Below are 14,761 nucleotides of genomic sequence, written 5' to 3' on the forward strand. Positions count from 1 at the left end.
CACACGCGCACACACCACACACACACACACACACACATTGCAGGGCTCAGAATCTTGATCTTACAAAGAGGACAAATCTGACAGAGATTCACGCGTGTGCGCACACACCACACACACACACACACACACACACACACACACACTGTTTAAAAACTGATTCGAGCCCAAAGAACCGTCGGCTGTGTTCGCAGGGTGGTAAGCTTTATTGTATGTGCCCTACGTGGTGTCCCAATCCTGGGGTTCAGCCCCTGACCCAGCAATCAGGCCGAGAACCATGCCTGCTCCACTCCTCCCTCGCACCCCCGAACCACGCCCGCGCCCCTCATCCCCCTCAGGACCAGGGAGGAGGCAAGGCCGGCCGTCTGGCCTACTCGGGGCCCAGTGCGGAGGCTCCAAGCGGCCCAGATGCCACCGCGTGGGGCCCTTCGACCTCCCAGCCGGACACTCAGCACAGCACACTGCCCTCGGAGCTCACGTCTCTTTTATTCGGGCCACCACGTGGCTTCGGGTCCCTCACAACAGCCCTGTGAGGCGGGGAGCATGCCCGTTCCCTGCAGAGAGGCACAGGGGCAACCCCACGTCCCCCGGCCGGAACCCAGGCCAGGAGGGGCGAGGGGCCTCGCCACCCAGATCCCCTTCCCGTCCCCAGTGCCCAGGCCGGGCCACAGAGGCAGAGTCGGGCGGGGGGACCCGGCCGGGCCGGCCTCACTAGCGGGTGAGGATGCGTGCGAACTCCTCGTAGTCCACCTGTCCGTCCTGGTCCAAATCAGCCTCTCGGATCATGGCCTCCACGTCCTCCTGGGACAGCTTCTCGCCCACCTGGGCCATGGCCTGCTTGAGCTCGTCCACGCTGATGTGGCCGTCACCGTCCAGGTCAAAGGCGCGGAAGACCTCCCGCATGTCCTGCTCGCCGATGCCGGACTTCATCCTCTTGGCCATCTCCGCCAGGAACTCCTGGAGGCTGATGGCGCCGTCGCCGTCCGTGTCCACCCGGGTGATGATCTCCTTCAGCTCGGCCTCCGTCGGGTCCTGGCCCAGGGCCCGCATGGCGTCGCCCAGCTCCTGCAGGTTGATGTTGCCATCACCGTCCGTGTCAAACCTGGTGAACACCGCCTTGAAGTCAGCCACCTGCTCTTTCGACAGCTTCTCTGCCATGGCGCTTGCTGCCGGCCAGCTCAGCGTGCTCCGGTCAGAGCTGGGACGAGGCTGCGACTGAGTGGGGGCAGAGCTCCGGTGGCGGCCTTGCCATGGGGTGGGGACCCCTCCTTTTCTGCAATCGGAGCACAGGGAGGAGGCCGGCTCCCCACCCACACCGTGTCCTCAGGCAAAATCCTCCTCCGGGGAGGGAGAGGCCAGCTGCAGACAGGAAATGCAGGAATTGGAGGGGCAGGGCCCGCCCTGGGAGGACGCAGGGAACATCCTGGGGACCAGCCATCCAGCCTGCCAGCCTCGCCTGGTCCCAGTAGACCACGCTGACCTGGAAGTTTTTGCCAGGTGACACTCGCAGAGAGCCTGGTCAGGCTGAGGGGTCGGGTCAGCTGCCCCAAATCACAGAGCCTGAGGCTGGGAGAGGAAGGGACCCCCCCTCTTTGGGGACATACAGGCCCCGAAGTTGGGGGACACCTGTGTCCAGCGCTTCTGTTCCTCTCTCTAGGGGCTGCTCTCCAGCTCCCATCCACAGGGCAGGGCCAGCGGGGGGCACACGGTGGCAGAATTGAGTGGAATTCTACGAGGGTGGAACCGTGGGGGTCATCAGAAGCCCCGTCCACGGCCGTCAACAGATCTATGGCTTCGAGAAAACGAGGAGCCAGGTGGCACGCAGAACCTGGCACACAGGTGGTGCCGAGGATTGTCAGCCAAGCAGAAGTTCACAGGTGACTCAGAGGCGAGGAGGAGGCCTCCGGTCCCACAGGCCCTTCTCTAGCTCGATGCGCCCCTGACTCCCCTCTGCTGGCGAGTCCACTCCTGGGAAGAAGTTGCTGTTCGCTCACCCTCCAGGGCTGCGGGGAGACCGGAGGGCACGGGAGGCCCACACAGCCCAGCCCCGGAAGACGCTCGGACCTAGAAGGACAAACAGACACAGAGGGGCGGCCGAACCTGCGAACGTGGCCGAGGCCCCTGAGAGTCGGCCCTCAGCCCAGAAACCCAGGCCGGGAACCTCCCCGCACCGTCCCGTCTGTTCTCTGCAAGATCATCGCTGCCCACCGCTCTGAGGAGCGGAGTCTAGACCAGGAGCTCGGCCCTTGGGGACTGTCCCCAACTCCTTAGCTAAGAAGACCCAAGGCTGCAAGGGGACGTGCGCCTCGGAGTCCCCATGGTGACTTTCTCAAGCAAACCTGCTCTCCATCCCTGCGCATTCCCACGCCGGCCCCACTTCTGCCTGGGTGTCAGGACCGACCCCTTCACCCTTCTGAGAAACGTGGGGACGTCCACCTCCTCTGGCTCAGCCCCTCAGACAGACTACGGAGTCTGTCCTTCCCTGTAGGGCAGCTGGGCGGTCGCCTGCCACCTTCGCCTGTGTGCTGGAGCAGCGCAGAGGCCTCAATACATATTGAGTAACTAATTTCTCACTGAAACCGACAAGCAGTATCGATGGGGCGTGTGGGTCCATCTGGGACACGGGCGCGGGCAGCGCCTGTCTGGCGGGAGGGCGGCGCCCCGGTAAGCGGAGCAACCCAGCTCCTCCTCCATCATTTTTTTAAAGAAAACTTGAAGATATCGATCTCTATTTTAAAATTCTCTTTTCTTCGCGTCTTATTTGCGGGCCTTGTGATTAGAACTGCAAGATGCTTGCTATTTTCTTATTTTCCTTTATATACATTGTAAACACAAAAGCTTGTCAGGCACCTTCGGGAGAGCTGGGCCCTTGGTCCCAGCTTCGTCAGCCATGTGCGCACTTAATTCATGTCCAAATATCTTCATCTATAGAATAGGATAATGCGTCCGCCGTACCTGATCGGCTCACTTAGGGTCAAAGGCCGAAGGCCTGTGATCCATGGAAGGTGTCATTATTCTATGACAAATCTCGCTTCGGTCACAAGCTGGTTCATGTTTGACGTAAACCAATGCTCCAGAAAATGTCCGCCCGAAAGGGGACCTTGCTTTCAATTTTGTTATCACTCCTCTCTCGATTGAACGAATACATTAAACTTGTCTGCCTGGAGGCTAGAGTCACATCGCACAGTCCACAGCTCTGAACGCGGGTCGGCTCCGGGTGGCGGCCCCAACACACACACAGGCGTCTAGAAAGAGCATCTAGCTAAGCGTCCCCAAGGGACAGGATGACGGTCATTATCCATGGGACTCTCATTCTCCGGGGAGAGAGGGGGGCTCTGGAGGTCAAGGCCTATGCCCAAGGCCACCCGGAACCTGGGGAGAGAGCCAGACTGAGGCTGGGTGCGTCGCATCCTTGGCCACTTGGGGTCCCGCTCCCTCCCAACACGGTGCCTTCTCTTCAGAGCAGGAACCCACACTGAAGTGGTTCTCCCTCCGCCTGCCCAGGTAGGCCCGCAGGAGGGACGGCCACCGGCACGGGTGACCGGCAGCACAGGGCTCCCGACGGCCAGACTCGGGGCTGGGAAAAGGGGAACAGCACGGCACTGGTGATCGAACCCCAACCAAGCTTGACGGGGCCCCTTTCTCCGCCCGCTGGTCTACTTCACAGCGGCCTGGGTGCAGCCCAGCCCAGCACCTCGGAGGGAGTGGGAGGGAATCAGCAACGCCTCCCGCTCACGGCGTTTCTGGCGTTGGGAGGCCGGACCTCCTGCGAGGCTCCCCACGTGTGATGGGGGCAGGGGGCAGGGGCCTGGGCTGAGACGGCCCCTTGCTCCAGGGGCCACACGAGAAGCACAAACAGGGCGCCGAGTAACCACACGTCATGGGAGTCACGTTTCCTGAGGACGGAGAAGCTGGAACCCACGAGGAGGGGGGTGTGGTTGGGCGGGCAGGGGTCAGGTGGGCGGGCTTGCTGCAGAAAGCCTGAGCCTTTTCGGCGTCACCTGTCGGAGGTCAAGTCCCTCTCCTGCCCCCTCTCAGCGTATCTCCCTGACACCGGTACTGTTGCCTGGGAAACCCAGCTTCTCCCAGAGAGAAGGGGCGAGGTCCCGGAGGAGGAGAGGGTCCCCCTCATCGAGGGGGGCTGAGACCTCCGCAGATGTCACAGGGAGAAGCAGTGAGCACTCGGGACGTTCACACAGGCAGCGCACAGGCCCCTGCTGCTCGGGGCGGGGGCGTCATCACCGTCACACTGGCCGGTGCAGTGGCCGCGTGTGCGTGTTGGGACCTCAACGCCGCGGCCAGCCCTGGCTTTCCCAGGAGCAGAGGGCTCCCCAGCACCCCCACTGCTGTTTGGCTCTGTGGGCGACGTGCTTGTGAGAAACCAGTCAGGCCGGTCTTGGAGAGTCCCTGGCTCCTCCGACTTGCTGGAACCTGCCTGTCCCTCGCTCCTGAGCCAGCGTCTGGTGTTGGCGCCGCCCCGACCTTGCTGGGGAGACCCCACCCCTGGAAACAAGAACGGAGCCCGAGCGGGAAGCAGTGCCTGTCCACGTGAGGCCACCCACCATCACACCTTTCCTAAGGAGCGAGCAGCGCACAGTGGGCTCCGACCCTCGCCGGGTCCACCCCTTAAACACAGCTCACGCGCCCCACGAGGCAATCCTGCTGCAGCTGCAACCCGGGCTGTGCGGGGCTGGTCCTGGCTTCCCCAGGCGGCCGTGTGGCCTGGGGCAGGTGACGTCACCTCCCCAGCATCAGCTGCCTGCACTGTGAAGGAGGCGATACCGGTACCTGTGAGCAGCAGGGAGGCGCTGGCCCAGTGCCCAGCATCGGGTAACCACTCGGAGAAAGGGAGCATTACTGTCGCTCACTTGCCCGTTCGCCCAAGTGCCTTTCCCTCCCGGTGTCCCCTGCCAGGCCGAGGGCCCAGCATCCTCAAAGCAGGCCCCGGTGGCTGTTCTAAGTTCTCAGGACGTCTCCAGCCGAGGTAAGCACCTGCTCCCCCTGACAGAGCCGGCCTCCTCATCACGGCCCCCCGCACGCCCGCCACGGGCAGGTGCTAATTCAGCAGAGGACCCTCGTTCTGCAGGGGGTGGTTGCACCTGGAGGACAAAGATGCTGGGGAGCCCTGTCCAGTCACAGGTGTGATTCACAAGTGTGATTTTCGAGCTCCCGGGGGCAACCACTCGTGAGATGGGGCTCAAAGAGACGCCTCACGTGTCCGTGACCTGGGGGTCACGAGCGACATTCTGCCCTCAGAACCGTCTGCCGGCGCGGGCCGCTGGGGGTGCAGCGCCCCCCGTCCGCCAGGCCTCGCGGGGGTGCTGGGCCCGCGCAAATGTCCCCCGTTTTCGGTCAGCGACACACCTGGGAACTTGCAGGACCCACACGGCTCTCTGTGCCGGATGCAAGGCTTGCTCACAGCTCACACGCCTGCCGGCCCCAGCGACGCGCACCCCAGTTATCCAGCATGCTCCACGAGGAGTGCTGAGTCGGACGTTTTTCCAGCTCACTGGAATCTTAACCTGAACCGGAACTGGAAATCTTTCGAAGGTGGGCTTTCTGTCTCACTCCCCACGATTTTAAACAGACTGGGGGGTGGGCTGGAAACCCAGAGACGCCCAGGGTGGCAGTCAGGCCTGTCAAGCAGGACAGGCCTGTGGGGACCTACGCGGCCCACCACCCAGCTCGCCGCTGGTCCCCAGCGGACCCCCCGCCCCGCCCCTACCGCCACCCAGGGTCTGACCACACCGCTCGGACTCAGCGTCTTCCTGCCAGACACTAAGCCACAGGTCCTGCTCTCAGGCCTCTTCTTAGATGGCCTGCTGCTGGACAGGTGCTCACCTGTACAAGGTAAGTACGCGTTTGCAGCTTTTATCCACCGGGGAACTGTCCCCGGCCACTGCTGGGAGCCACCTCCTCGCGCGCCCAGCCGCCCCGGCTCCTCACCGCCCTCCAGTTCCGGTCCTTCTCGCCCTGTGACGGGCGATTCCTGGACCTGCTTCCCCGAGCTCTTACCCTCGACGCAGCCTTCCTGCGTCCACCAGCCCAGAGAGCTGAAGTCCCACGGACAGGATTCTCCGTCCCCCTCGTTAGGGGCCCTGGACCCCCTTTCCTGCCCCCACAGCCGGCCTCCCGTCCCTCGTCCCTGATCTGGAGCGGACAGCAGAGTTCTGGGGAGACAGAATGTGCTTCTGTCCTGCCTCCTTCGCGGGAAGTCGCCCTTGCCTGCTCGACAGCCTCGCCAGTGGTTCGGGGTGAAGCTGTCCCCTGGTCACAGCACAGCTCTGTGACTGCCGTAACGTGGCCCCTGGCCTCCCTACACCCTCGGTCACGGGCGTTCTGCAGCCCTTTGCATCCGCGTTCGATTGCATCTGCTGCCACCAGCCTTATCGTTCACTGGGTTATCCATGTGGGGTGACATCACCTCCCCGCCTAACCTGAGTAAGCCGCAGCCGGGCCTCTGCTGCCCCACTTACGTGACACGAATATTAACACCCCGAGCAGGGCGCTGAGCCGAGGGTTTGGAGCACGACCTCACCCCGTCCTCCTTCCCGCCTTACGGAGGAAGGAGCTGCGGCCCAGAGACGCCATGTGGCTGGTCCACGGCAGCCGGGTTCGCCCCGCTCTGGACCCCAAACCCTCCTGCACTGCGTCCGATGTTCAGCAGTCCTCCTGTCCTCCATATGCTGCTGAAGGTCGCCGACCCACCGTCCACGCGGCCCTCGGAGACGCGGTGAGGGCCGGCGGCGAAGGCGTCCGCCACGCCGCCATGACCCCACCGTGACGCACCGTGACAAAGCACGGTCCTAGCAGGAGCCGCCCCCGCCGCCCCGCCGCCCAGCCACGTGGCTCTGGCTGCACGCGCGACCCACCCGCGTCCGACTTAGTCTTTAGGATGCTCAGTGCGCGCTTGGCACACAGCCGGCTCTCAGCGCACCTCGGCAGCGTCCTCGGGAGCGTTTCTGGAGGACGCTGTCACTTGTCATGTCCCTTCAGCATCGCCTTCATCGCTCTGTTCTTACGTAGGTCCACCGCGATCCCCCTACCTTCCGGAACGTTCTGCGACAAGCTGCCCTGTGATTCTCCGTGGACCCCCCCCCACCCCGAGGACCTCGTCTCCGCTGTGCCGATCTCTTCATTTGAGCTTTGGTTTCTCGTCCGTATTTTTACTCCAAGTTCCTCAGCGCGATGTGTCACGTCTGTGCTCGCCGCTGGACACGTGGAGACCGTGACTTGCTTTTTAAAGGTCTCTACCCTTTCATGCTTGTTTAAGAAGAACTTTCTTCACGTTTTTGAGAGCACGTCTGACCCCTTTCTGGCAGCTTGAAAAGAGAGGGGCGCGTTTTCTCCTGCCTGGATCCTCCCCCTTAGCACAGTTTTTACTCTCTTTCCATTCGATTCTAGACGTTCTCATCCGTCCCCGTTCCCTGCTCCCCACACACGGGCTTGTCCTCCAGCTGCGTCGAGCTCCCTGGCAGTGGGGACCCTGTCAGAACCGCCCCGACGGCCCCAGGCCAGGCGTCCCCGGCACAAAGCGGACTCGCACGGCCCCGTCGTCCACTGAACGGATAGGTGGGTGGGTGGGTGGAGGCACGGATGAGCGAGCGAGTGAGGGAAACATGGAGCTCTGCCAACACCTAAGTTTCCCTTTTGCTCCCAATCGAGGCTGCAAAACAAAATTCACTCTCCGTCGATGAGGAGCGCGCATCGAACTTCTCAGTTCCGAGGACCGTGGCTGCCTCCACCGGAGCACACTGCCGGGGCGGGTCCCGTGGGGGTGCTGTTCCTCGGAGCCCTGCGACATGGCCTCACACCAGTTCGCTGCTCCCCCAAAGAAGGAGTGCTCCCCCGCTCCCCTCCTCCTCCCTCTGGGACGTCCTCATCCACACACCGAGGACCGGGCATCGGCGGCGAGCCCGGGGGCGGCGAGCCGCTCTGGCGAGAGGCGCGTCTGCCACGTCCGTCCCCCGTCTCTTCCCTCCTCCTGTCTTTCCCTCCCTGCTCTCCCAAGTCCTGGCTCTGTTTTGTTCTTCCCTCGTCCCCGAGCTCCGCTGGCAGCCGACCCTCACGCGCAGCGTGTCCTCGGCCAGACCAAGGGGGGAGAGTCTCTGGGCTCAGGGCACGCCAGGTCCCTGCCCACGCTAAATGCCACGTCTCCCACCTCCTCGCTGTGTTCCCCTGGGACGCAGCACACCCCGGCTCTCCGCCACACGTCCTGGGGGCGCCCCTTCCCTGAACCACCAAACGCGGCCACCTCTAGCCCGGCACACGCAGTCTGGGGCGACGCCCTTCCGACCGGCTCCACGGGCCTCGGGAGACAGCTCGGGAGGGGCTTTCTCCCTTCCTGCTACGAAGGCAGACGTGCGGACACGAGGCCACAGGGTTTTCCGCTCGGGGGCACCCTCAGAGTCGGGACTGAACCTCGAGACTGTTGCTTTGCACGGGGACACGGGGTCCGCACGGCCGATGGCAGCCGTGTGCCGAGCACCGCCCGGTCCTCCCTACCACGCAGCACTCCTCGCGGGCACAAGCCCTCCGTCGTCATCGCCCGGGTTCATCCGGCTCACCCATCCCAGACAATCCAGGTCCTTCCCCAGCTCGGCCTCCACCCCGCCACGCGACCTTGGCCAAGCCTTCAGCATCCGTTCCGCAGAGTTTCCCCAATGCCTGTCGCATGCCAGGGACCACGCTGGGCCTGGAAACAGGACGCTCCCGCTCCCTCAAGGGCTTGAGACAGTCCCTTGGCACCTGGGAACGCCCTCGGGTCCCCTCCTAAGGCCGCCCGGTCCTGGACAGTGAAGAGGGCCTGGCTCAGAGGCAGGAGACGCCCCTCACCCAGCAGTTGCATGGTCCTGGGTAAATGCTTACGTTTCATGGGTTACAGTGTCCTCGACTGTGAAACGAGGGCCTTGGGCTGGATGGTGGCTCTCAGAATTTCTTTAGCAGCAGAAGCCACGTTTCAGATGAAATCTCACTCACTCCTATGGCAAGTAATAGTTAGTTAATATTTATTGGGCTCTTCAGATTTCAGATGAAATCTTACTCACTCCTATGGCAAGTTAATATTTATTGGGCTCTTCCTGTGTTCCGAGTACCCTTCTGAGCCTTCTGGAGATGCATGGGGGGCAAGGGAAGTCGGGGGGAGGAGTGCCGACCTCCTTCCTCCCCTCACACCCACCCCTGCCAACCAGAAAAGCCCCTTTTCACTGCGTCGTGGTTGTTGGCAGGCAGTGGCAGCCGTGACTTAGGGAACTCACTGTGAGCACACACGAGAAGCCTCAGAAGACGCGGAGGGCGCTGACCTCAGCAGGTGAGCGGCTAAGGTCCTCGGCCCAGGCGGGGCACGCTGAGGGCTGACTCATGACCCTGCTGTCTGGGGAGGACACGCCGAACCAAGAAGGCAGGCCCAGGAAACACTCAAAACAACCAGCTTCCTTTGCCCCTGGTGGACTTCACTCTGCAGCCGAGGCCTCGAGTCAGAGAGGCGAACCCCGCCCACACCCACACCCGCCACTGAGCTGGGAGAGAGGCTTCTCAGTCCCGGCCGCCTGAGGGTGATTGATCCGGTTATTATCAGATTCCAGTCAGGCGACTCAGGGGCCGATCCAGGACAGCCGTCTCCTCCCTGAACTTACGCTCCCTCCAGCCCAGCTGGCCATGGAGGAACGCCGGTGATTCACGAAACTGACTGATTCGGAGCTGGGTCGCTCCCCGAATCTGGACCAGCCTCTGGTGGGAAGGTTTTAAAGGAAGGCCCAGGCCCCCACTGGCTGGGTGGGGCCCCCTCCCAGGCCACAGACGCCTTGCTGTATCCTCACATGGCGGAGAGCTAGGTCTTTATGGAGCCTCGGGGCGCTAATGCCACTCCTGAGGGTTCCACTCTCAGCAACGGCATCGCCGTTGGGGCTTAGGGTTCCACCTATGAATTTTGGGGAGATAGAGCCCTCAGGCGGCAGTACACCATTACCATGTAACATTTACGAATGAACTTCCTACCCATCGAGCAGGTCCTCTGTGGCAAGCACGTGTCAGCGAATCATCCACGGACTCTAGCCCGTCCCTCAGAGGTGACCCCCGCAGCCCAGCGCCCTCCGATGGCCTCTGTGGGGCTGGCTCCCACTTCCGGTCCAGCGTCTCCAGTCCTGGCAGCCACAGCCGGGGAGGTGTTTCTGCTCTCGCTCCCCTCCCTCGTGGAAGCCCCCCCCGAAACGTCCCCACCTCCATCCCGTCCCCGCTTCTGCTCTGCCACTGGCTGGAGAGCAAGGACAAAGCCACAACACAGTGGCCGGGGGCGCTGCTCGAGGCCCGCCTTGTGGGCATCGCGCCGGTGACCGATGCTCCACCCTCTGGACGACTAGCTGCCCGTGGCTCGTCCTCCGTCCGCATCTCTGCCTGAGGCCGGAACGCGACGCTGCCCCAGGCACACCATCCGTGCTGCCTGGGCCTCGGGAAGATGGGGTGCGCTCCCAGCTCCCGGCAAGCCATCTGGTCCCCTGGCACTTTTATCTGACCTGTCCTTTATTATGTCACCACCCCGAGACTCGCCCTGGCTCCTTGGAGAGAGGACAGAGCACGATGGCAGTGACGGGCCCAGCAGGGGAAGGGTGGGGGGCCCTCTCCCCGGTGCCATTGCAGTCAGGCAGATGGTCCAGCCAGGGGCCACCCGGGAGGGCCAGGAAGAGGGACACGGGGCGGATTCCGAGCCGAGGCCGAGAGGATCCTGTGAAGACTGCAGTGTGGCCTGTGCTGGGACCTCTGACTTTCCCCCTGGAGGTGGACGCTTGTCACGTGGTTGCAGGCTCCTCTGGGAAACATGCAAAAAGCGGCTTTAAAATAGGTCCCCAGAGTCCCCCAGTCCCAACCACACATCCCGGTGTAAGCTCCTGGCCGACCTCGTCTCAGGCTGTCTTGGAGGCTGTGGTCTCACAGCTAAAGTTCCCACCAGTGACTCCCATCAGGACCTCCCCAAAGTTCCCCAGAAGCAGCCAGACGCCTGGGTTTGCGGTGGGGGGCACGGCTTACGTTTCCTGGGGTCTCTGCGTGTTGTGCACACGGCATCGACCCCTGCTGCCTCTCGCTCCCCAAGGCCAACGTCGACTGGATGCAAACACGCCTGCTCTGTGTTCCAATTCATACGGACCACAGGGCAACACAACACTTTCCACACTGGCCCCCCAGCCTCAGGCTTCCAGCTCCCAGACTGTGGGGAGATATCTGCGTGAGGCCACACGGCCTGTGGCTCCGCTGCCGCAGCCCGGATGCACTAAGGCAAAGCGCTCACACTCACACGGGACCAGGGCATAGACGAGCAAACGCCAGGGCCGGGCATGGCTCAGGGAAAGTCCCACGGCCGCTCTCAGCCACGCCCAGTCTGGCAGGGCACAGGGGTGGCAGCGGTGGCGAAGGCTGGGGGACCCCACCCTGTCCTCTCTCTAACCTGGCAGGAGAGGCACCTTCACAGAGGCGCCGAGCGAACCCTTTTTAACGAAAGGTGTCACAGCACCACGTTCGAGGAGAAGGCAGCACTTGAGCTCACCAAAGGCAGGCTCTGCAGCAGGCGGGTCCACTCGACAGACGGCTGTCGGGGGCTGGGTTAAGCCTGTCCCCTGGGAGACCAGCACCGTGCCCACCAAGATCCCAGCATCCTCGGCGCCTCCCACCTCCAGCCCAGGGATTCTACACCCGGTTCAGACCGCTGGTCGCCAGCACCCCACAGCCATTGTCCTCTGACTGTGGTCCACGGTCCGTCTGGGGGGACTGTGCCCCCTGGTGCGCTTTCAGGTCAAATCTGTTCTCATAATAACACCAAGCCCTTACGTGCCGTTTTTCACGGTTTAGACATCTTGCGCTGAGGTCGAAAGCAACGGTGAGTAAACTTACTATCCCCTTAAGCGTCAACTCAGGCTCCCATCCCAGTTAGCAGCCGTTATATCCTTCACGGCCACGGTCTCAATTCAAAAAAGAAAAAAAATCAAGTTTCACTTAAGAAAGTCCTTGAAGAAGGAGTAAAATTATTGTTTTATTAAATTCGACCCTCATACACACCTGCCTTTATCATTCTGCTGGATATTGAGGTAGATGCTTCTCATGGGAAAGGCATGAGCATCGGGGTGAGCTTTTTCCTGGCACGCCGTTTTTGTTGGAAAGAACCCCTGATCCGCAAGCTATGGTTACTCGGATCGGTATCTGGCAGGCATTTTCTCTAAAATGGATAAAGCGACCCTGTCACTTCAAGGAAAACAACTGACAGTATTTGTTACCTGTGATAAAATCCAAGCTTCCAGGGGACAATTAGAATTCTCGACATTTCGCATCGTCACCATGAGCTTGAGCTTTTCCAAAACTTAAAGACTGTACTGGTGGGATTGGGGTGATATTAATGAACGTGATTTTTAAAAATTCTATATGCATCGGGAAGCCCGCAGAACTCAGCGAACCGATATTTCCACCGACGCGTGGGATCACAAAATCACGCATGGGCAAAAGCTGCAGCCGAATCACGACAGTGACCGCTGCGTTTTAACGTGACCGTGCGAAAAGTCACAGCCTCGGATTCCGCACGACGACTAACCCTCTAAGAACTTGCCGCTCATCGCATTTCGATACGGTATCAAAGAAGACCCACAATTACCGAGGAGTCATTCAAAAGTCTTCTTTCAAAGGCATGCCTGCGTGAGGCTGGATGATCCTATTCTTTGAATCAAATCAGCGTCTTCCCACAGAGCGAGGGCAGAAGCAGACTCGGATCTTTAAGCCAGGCATGTGAGAGATTCGCAAAATTCATTTTTTTTCTTTTTAGGTGCCACGTTTTCCTTGTTACTTTTTGTTTACGGAACGTAAGCATTTTGCACAAAACTACGTTATTCATGTTAACGCGTAATGGGGTTTTTGATGTCTATTTTTTTTTTTAAGTTGCAAATAACATATAAACGCATATTTAAATATTTAAATTGCTGTCCAGTTTTCATTTCGAACCCGCTAAATGTTGCTAGCTAGAGCGAAAGCTCGTTGGAGTCCTCAGTACCCTTTAAGTTTTTAAATGGTCCTAAGACCACAGATTTATTCTGCAGGGACGCGAGGCCCGTGAGCTAAGACCCATTCCCTGTCCACTTTGCTAACTGAGTTGTGGCACGTTAGCCGTTCCCGATTCTCTGTCCCTGTGTCTTTTCCAAAACCGGCTGGATGTTTGCGCCAGGACGCCGTGACCCAGGAGGCTGCAGACACGCTGCAGGCCACTTGTCCCTGCGGTAGGTGAAGCAGGCAGGGAGGGAGAGCGTGTTCCCGCCTGGCCTCGAAGTCCTCATCCATCGGCAGGACCGTCTCGGGCTCCGGTTTCTCGCGATGCTGGGCTCTCCCGGGTTCTGCAAGATACTCTGTCGGTCACGTGCCCACGTCCAGTGGTCCTCTCCGCCGCCTGCTACTGCCCTGGTGTTATTTCATGAATACGTCCTCTTGGGGGTGAGGATGCGGCATATGATCGTTGGGGGGACACATTCAGGCCACATGACAGCGTTTATCAGTTCTCGCTTTCACGGACTGTGCCTCCGATGTCAAATCTAAACTCAACCCAAGTCCACGCTGGACACCTCGGGCTTATCCAGATTTTCTCTTCCGTTGTCTTCCGGGAGTTTTAAAATTTTGCGTTGTACGTTTAAGACCGTGACCCATTTTGAGCTATGTTTTGTGACGGGCGTAAGGCCTGTGCGTGTCTTTTACAGGTGGATGTCCAGTCGCTCAGCATCATTTGTTGAAGGGACGGTCTTTTCTCTGTTACGTGACGGCCTTGGCCCCTTTGTCCAAGGCCAGTTGATGGTATTCATGCGGGTCCCTTTCTGGGCTGCTCCGCTGACCAGTCTGCCGGCTCTTCCGCCGATGTCTCACTGTGTTGGTCACCGCGGCTGGAGAGTGAGCCTTGGCGTCAGGTGGCCTCGGCCCTGTCACTTCGTCCTTTTCCCTCGCTGTCGCGTGACTCTCACAGGTGTCCGTGGATTCCCACAGGTGCAGCGACCCCTTCTCGCTCCATGGCTGGCCGTTTCCCCCAGCTTCCTGGGGGTCGGAGACGGGCCTGTGTGCCTAAAGGACATTCCACTTGGCCTTCTTGAAAATCTCTCCTGTATAAAAACACCCCTTACTTCAGCTCCGGCTCCCCCCCGACCAGGCGCCCAGACGGGACCTTGGCGAACATGTCCAGGGCGTCCCACGGCCGAGGGGTGACTGTGAGTTTCTCGCTGCGTCCAGAGGCCTGGCTTCTGTCCTCATCTTCATCTCTCTCTCTTTCAACCTCGAGGCTGCACCCTCACTGGCCACTGCTCTGTCCCTGGGCCGTGCCAAGCCCTCCCCCACCCCGACGTTGAGCCTGCTCAGACCCCCTGCCTGGAAAGCCCCTTCTCTCCCTTCGGATGACCCCCAAATGCCACCTCTCCAGAGAAACCTTCCTTCACGCTCGTCACAAGAGGCGCGAACTCGCCCGTCTCTCCGTCGTCAGCCCCGCTGTATCTCGCTTCTTAGCTGACTTGCTAACCACCTATTTCTTGGGTGGAGCGTAAGCTTCTCGGGGGCCGGGGGCTGCCTGTCTCGTTCACGGCTCTGGCCCCAGCGCCTGCACCGAGTAGGCCCCTAATAAATGCCCACAAATAAACGAGTCGGCGAATGAGCTGGACGGAACCCTTCTCCAGCCACGTTGGGTTTTTTTGTTTTTGTTTTCCCTGAAGTTAAGACAGTCTACTCCTACCCAAAGAAAAACACCTCTGTTCCTTCTCGGAAA

General features: G+C 60.7%; 1 protein-coding gene across 1 annotated transcript; it reads right to left on the reverse strand.

The window, feature by feature from the left end:
• Positions 1-617: 617 nt before the first annotated feature.
• Positions 618-9,764, reverse strand: LOC102891673 (calmodulin-like). Its single transcript, XM_025043489.1, has 3 exons — positions 9,255-9,764; positions 8,866-8,978; positions 618-2,061 (listed from the first exon to the last, which is right to left on the reverse strand). Exon 3 carries the CDS (start codon positions 1,153-1,155, stop codon positions 709-711), a length of 447 nt encoding a protein of 148 aa, XP_024899257.1. The 5' UTR covers positions 1,156-2,061; positions 8,866-8,978; positions 9,255-9,764; the 3' UTR covers positions 618-708.
• Positions 9,765-14,761: the final 4,997 nt, after the last annotated feature.

This window comes from Pteropus alecto, unplaced genomic scaffold (assembly GCF_000325575.1).
Source record: "Pteropus alecto unplaced genomic scaffold, ASM32557v1 scaffold11, whole genome shotgun sequence".
Classification (NCBI taxonomy): domain Eukaryota; kingdom Metazoa; phylum Chordata; class Mammalia; order Chiroptera; family Pteropodidae; genus Pteropus; species Pteropus alecto.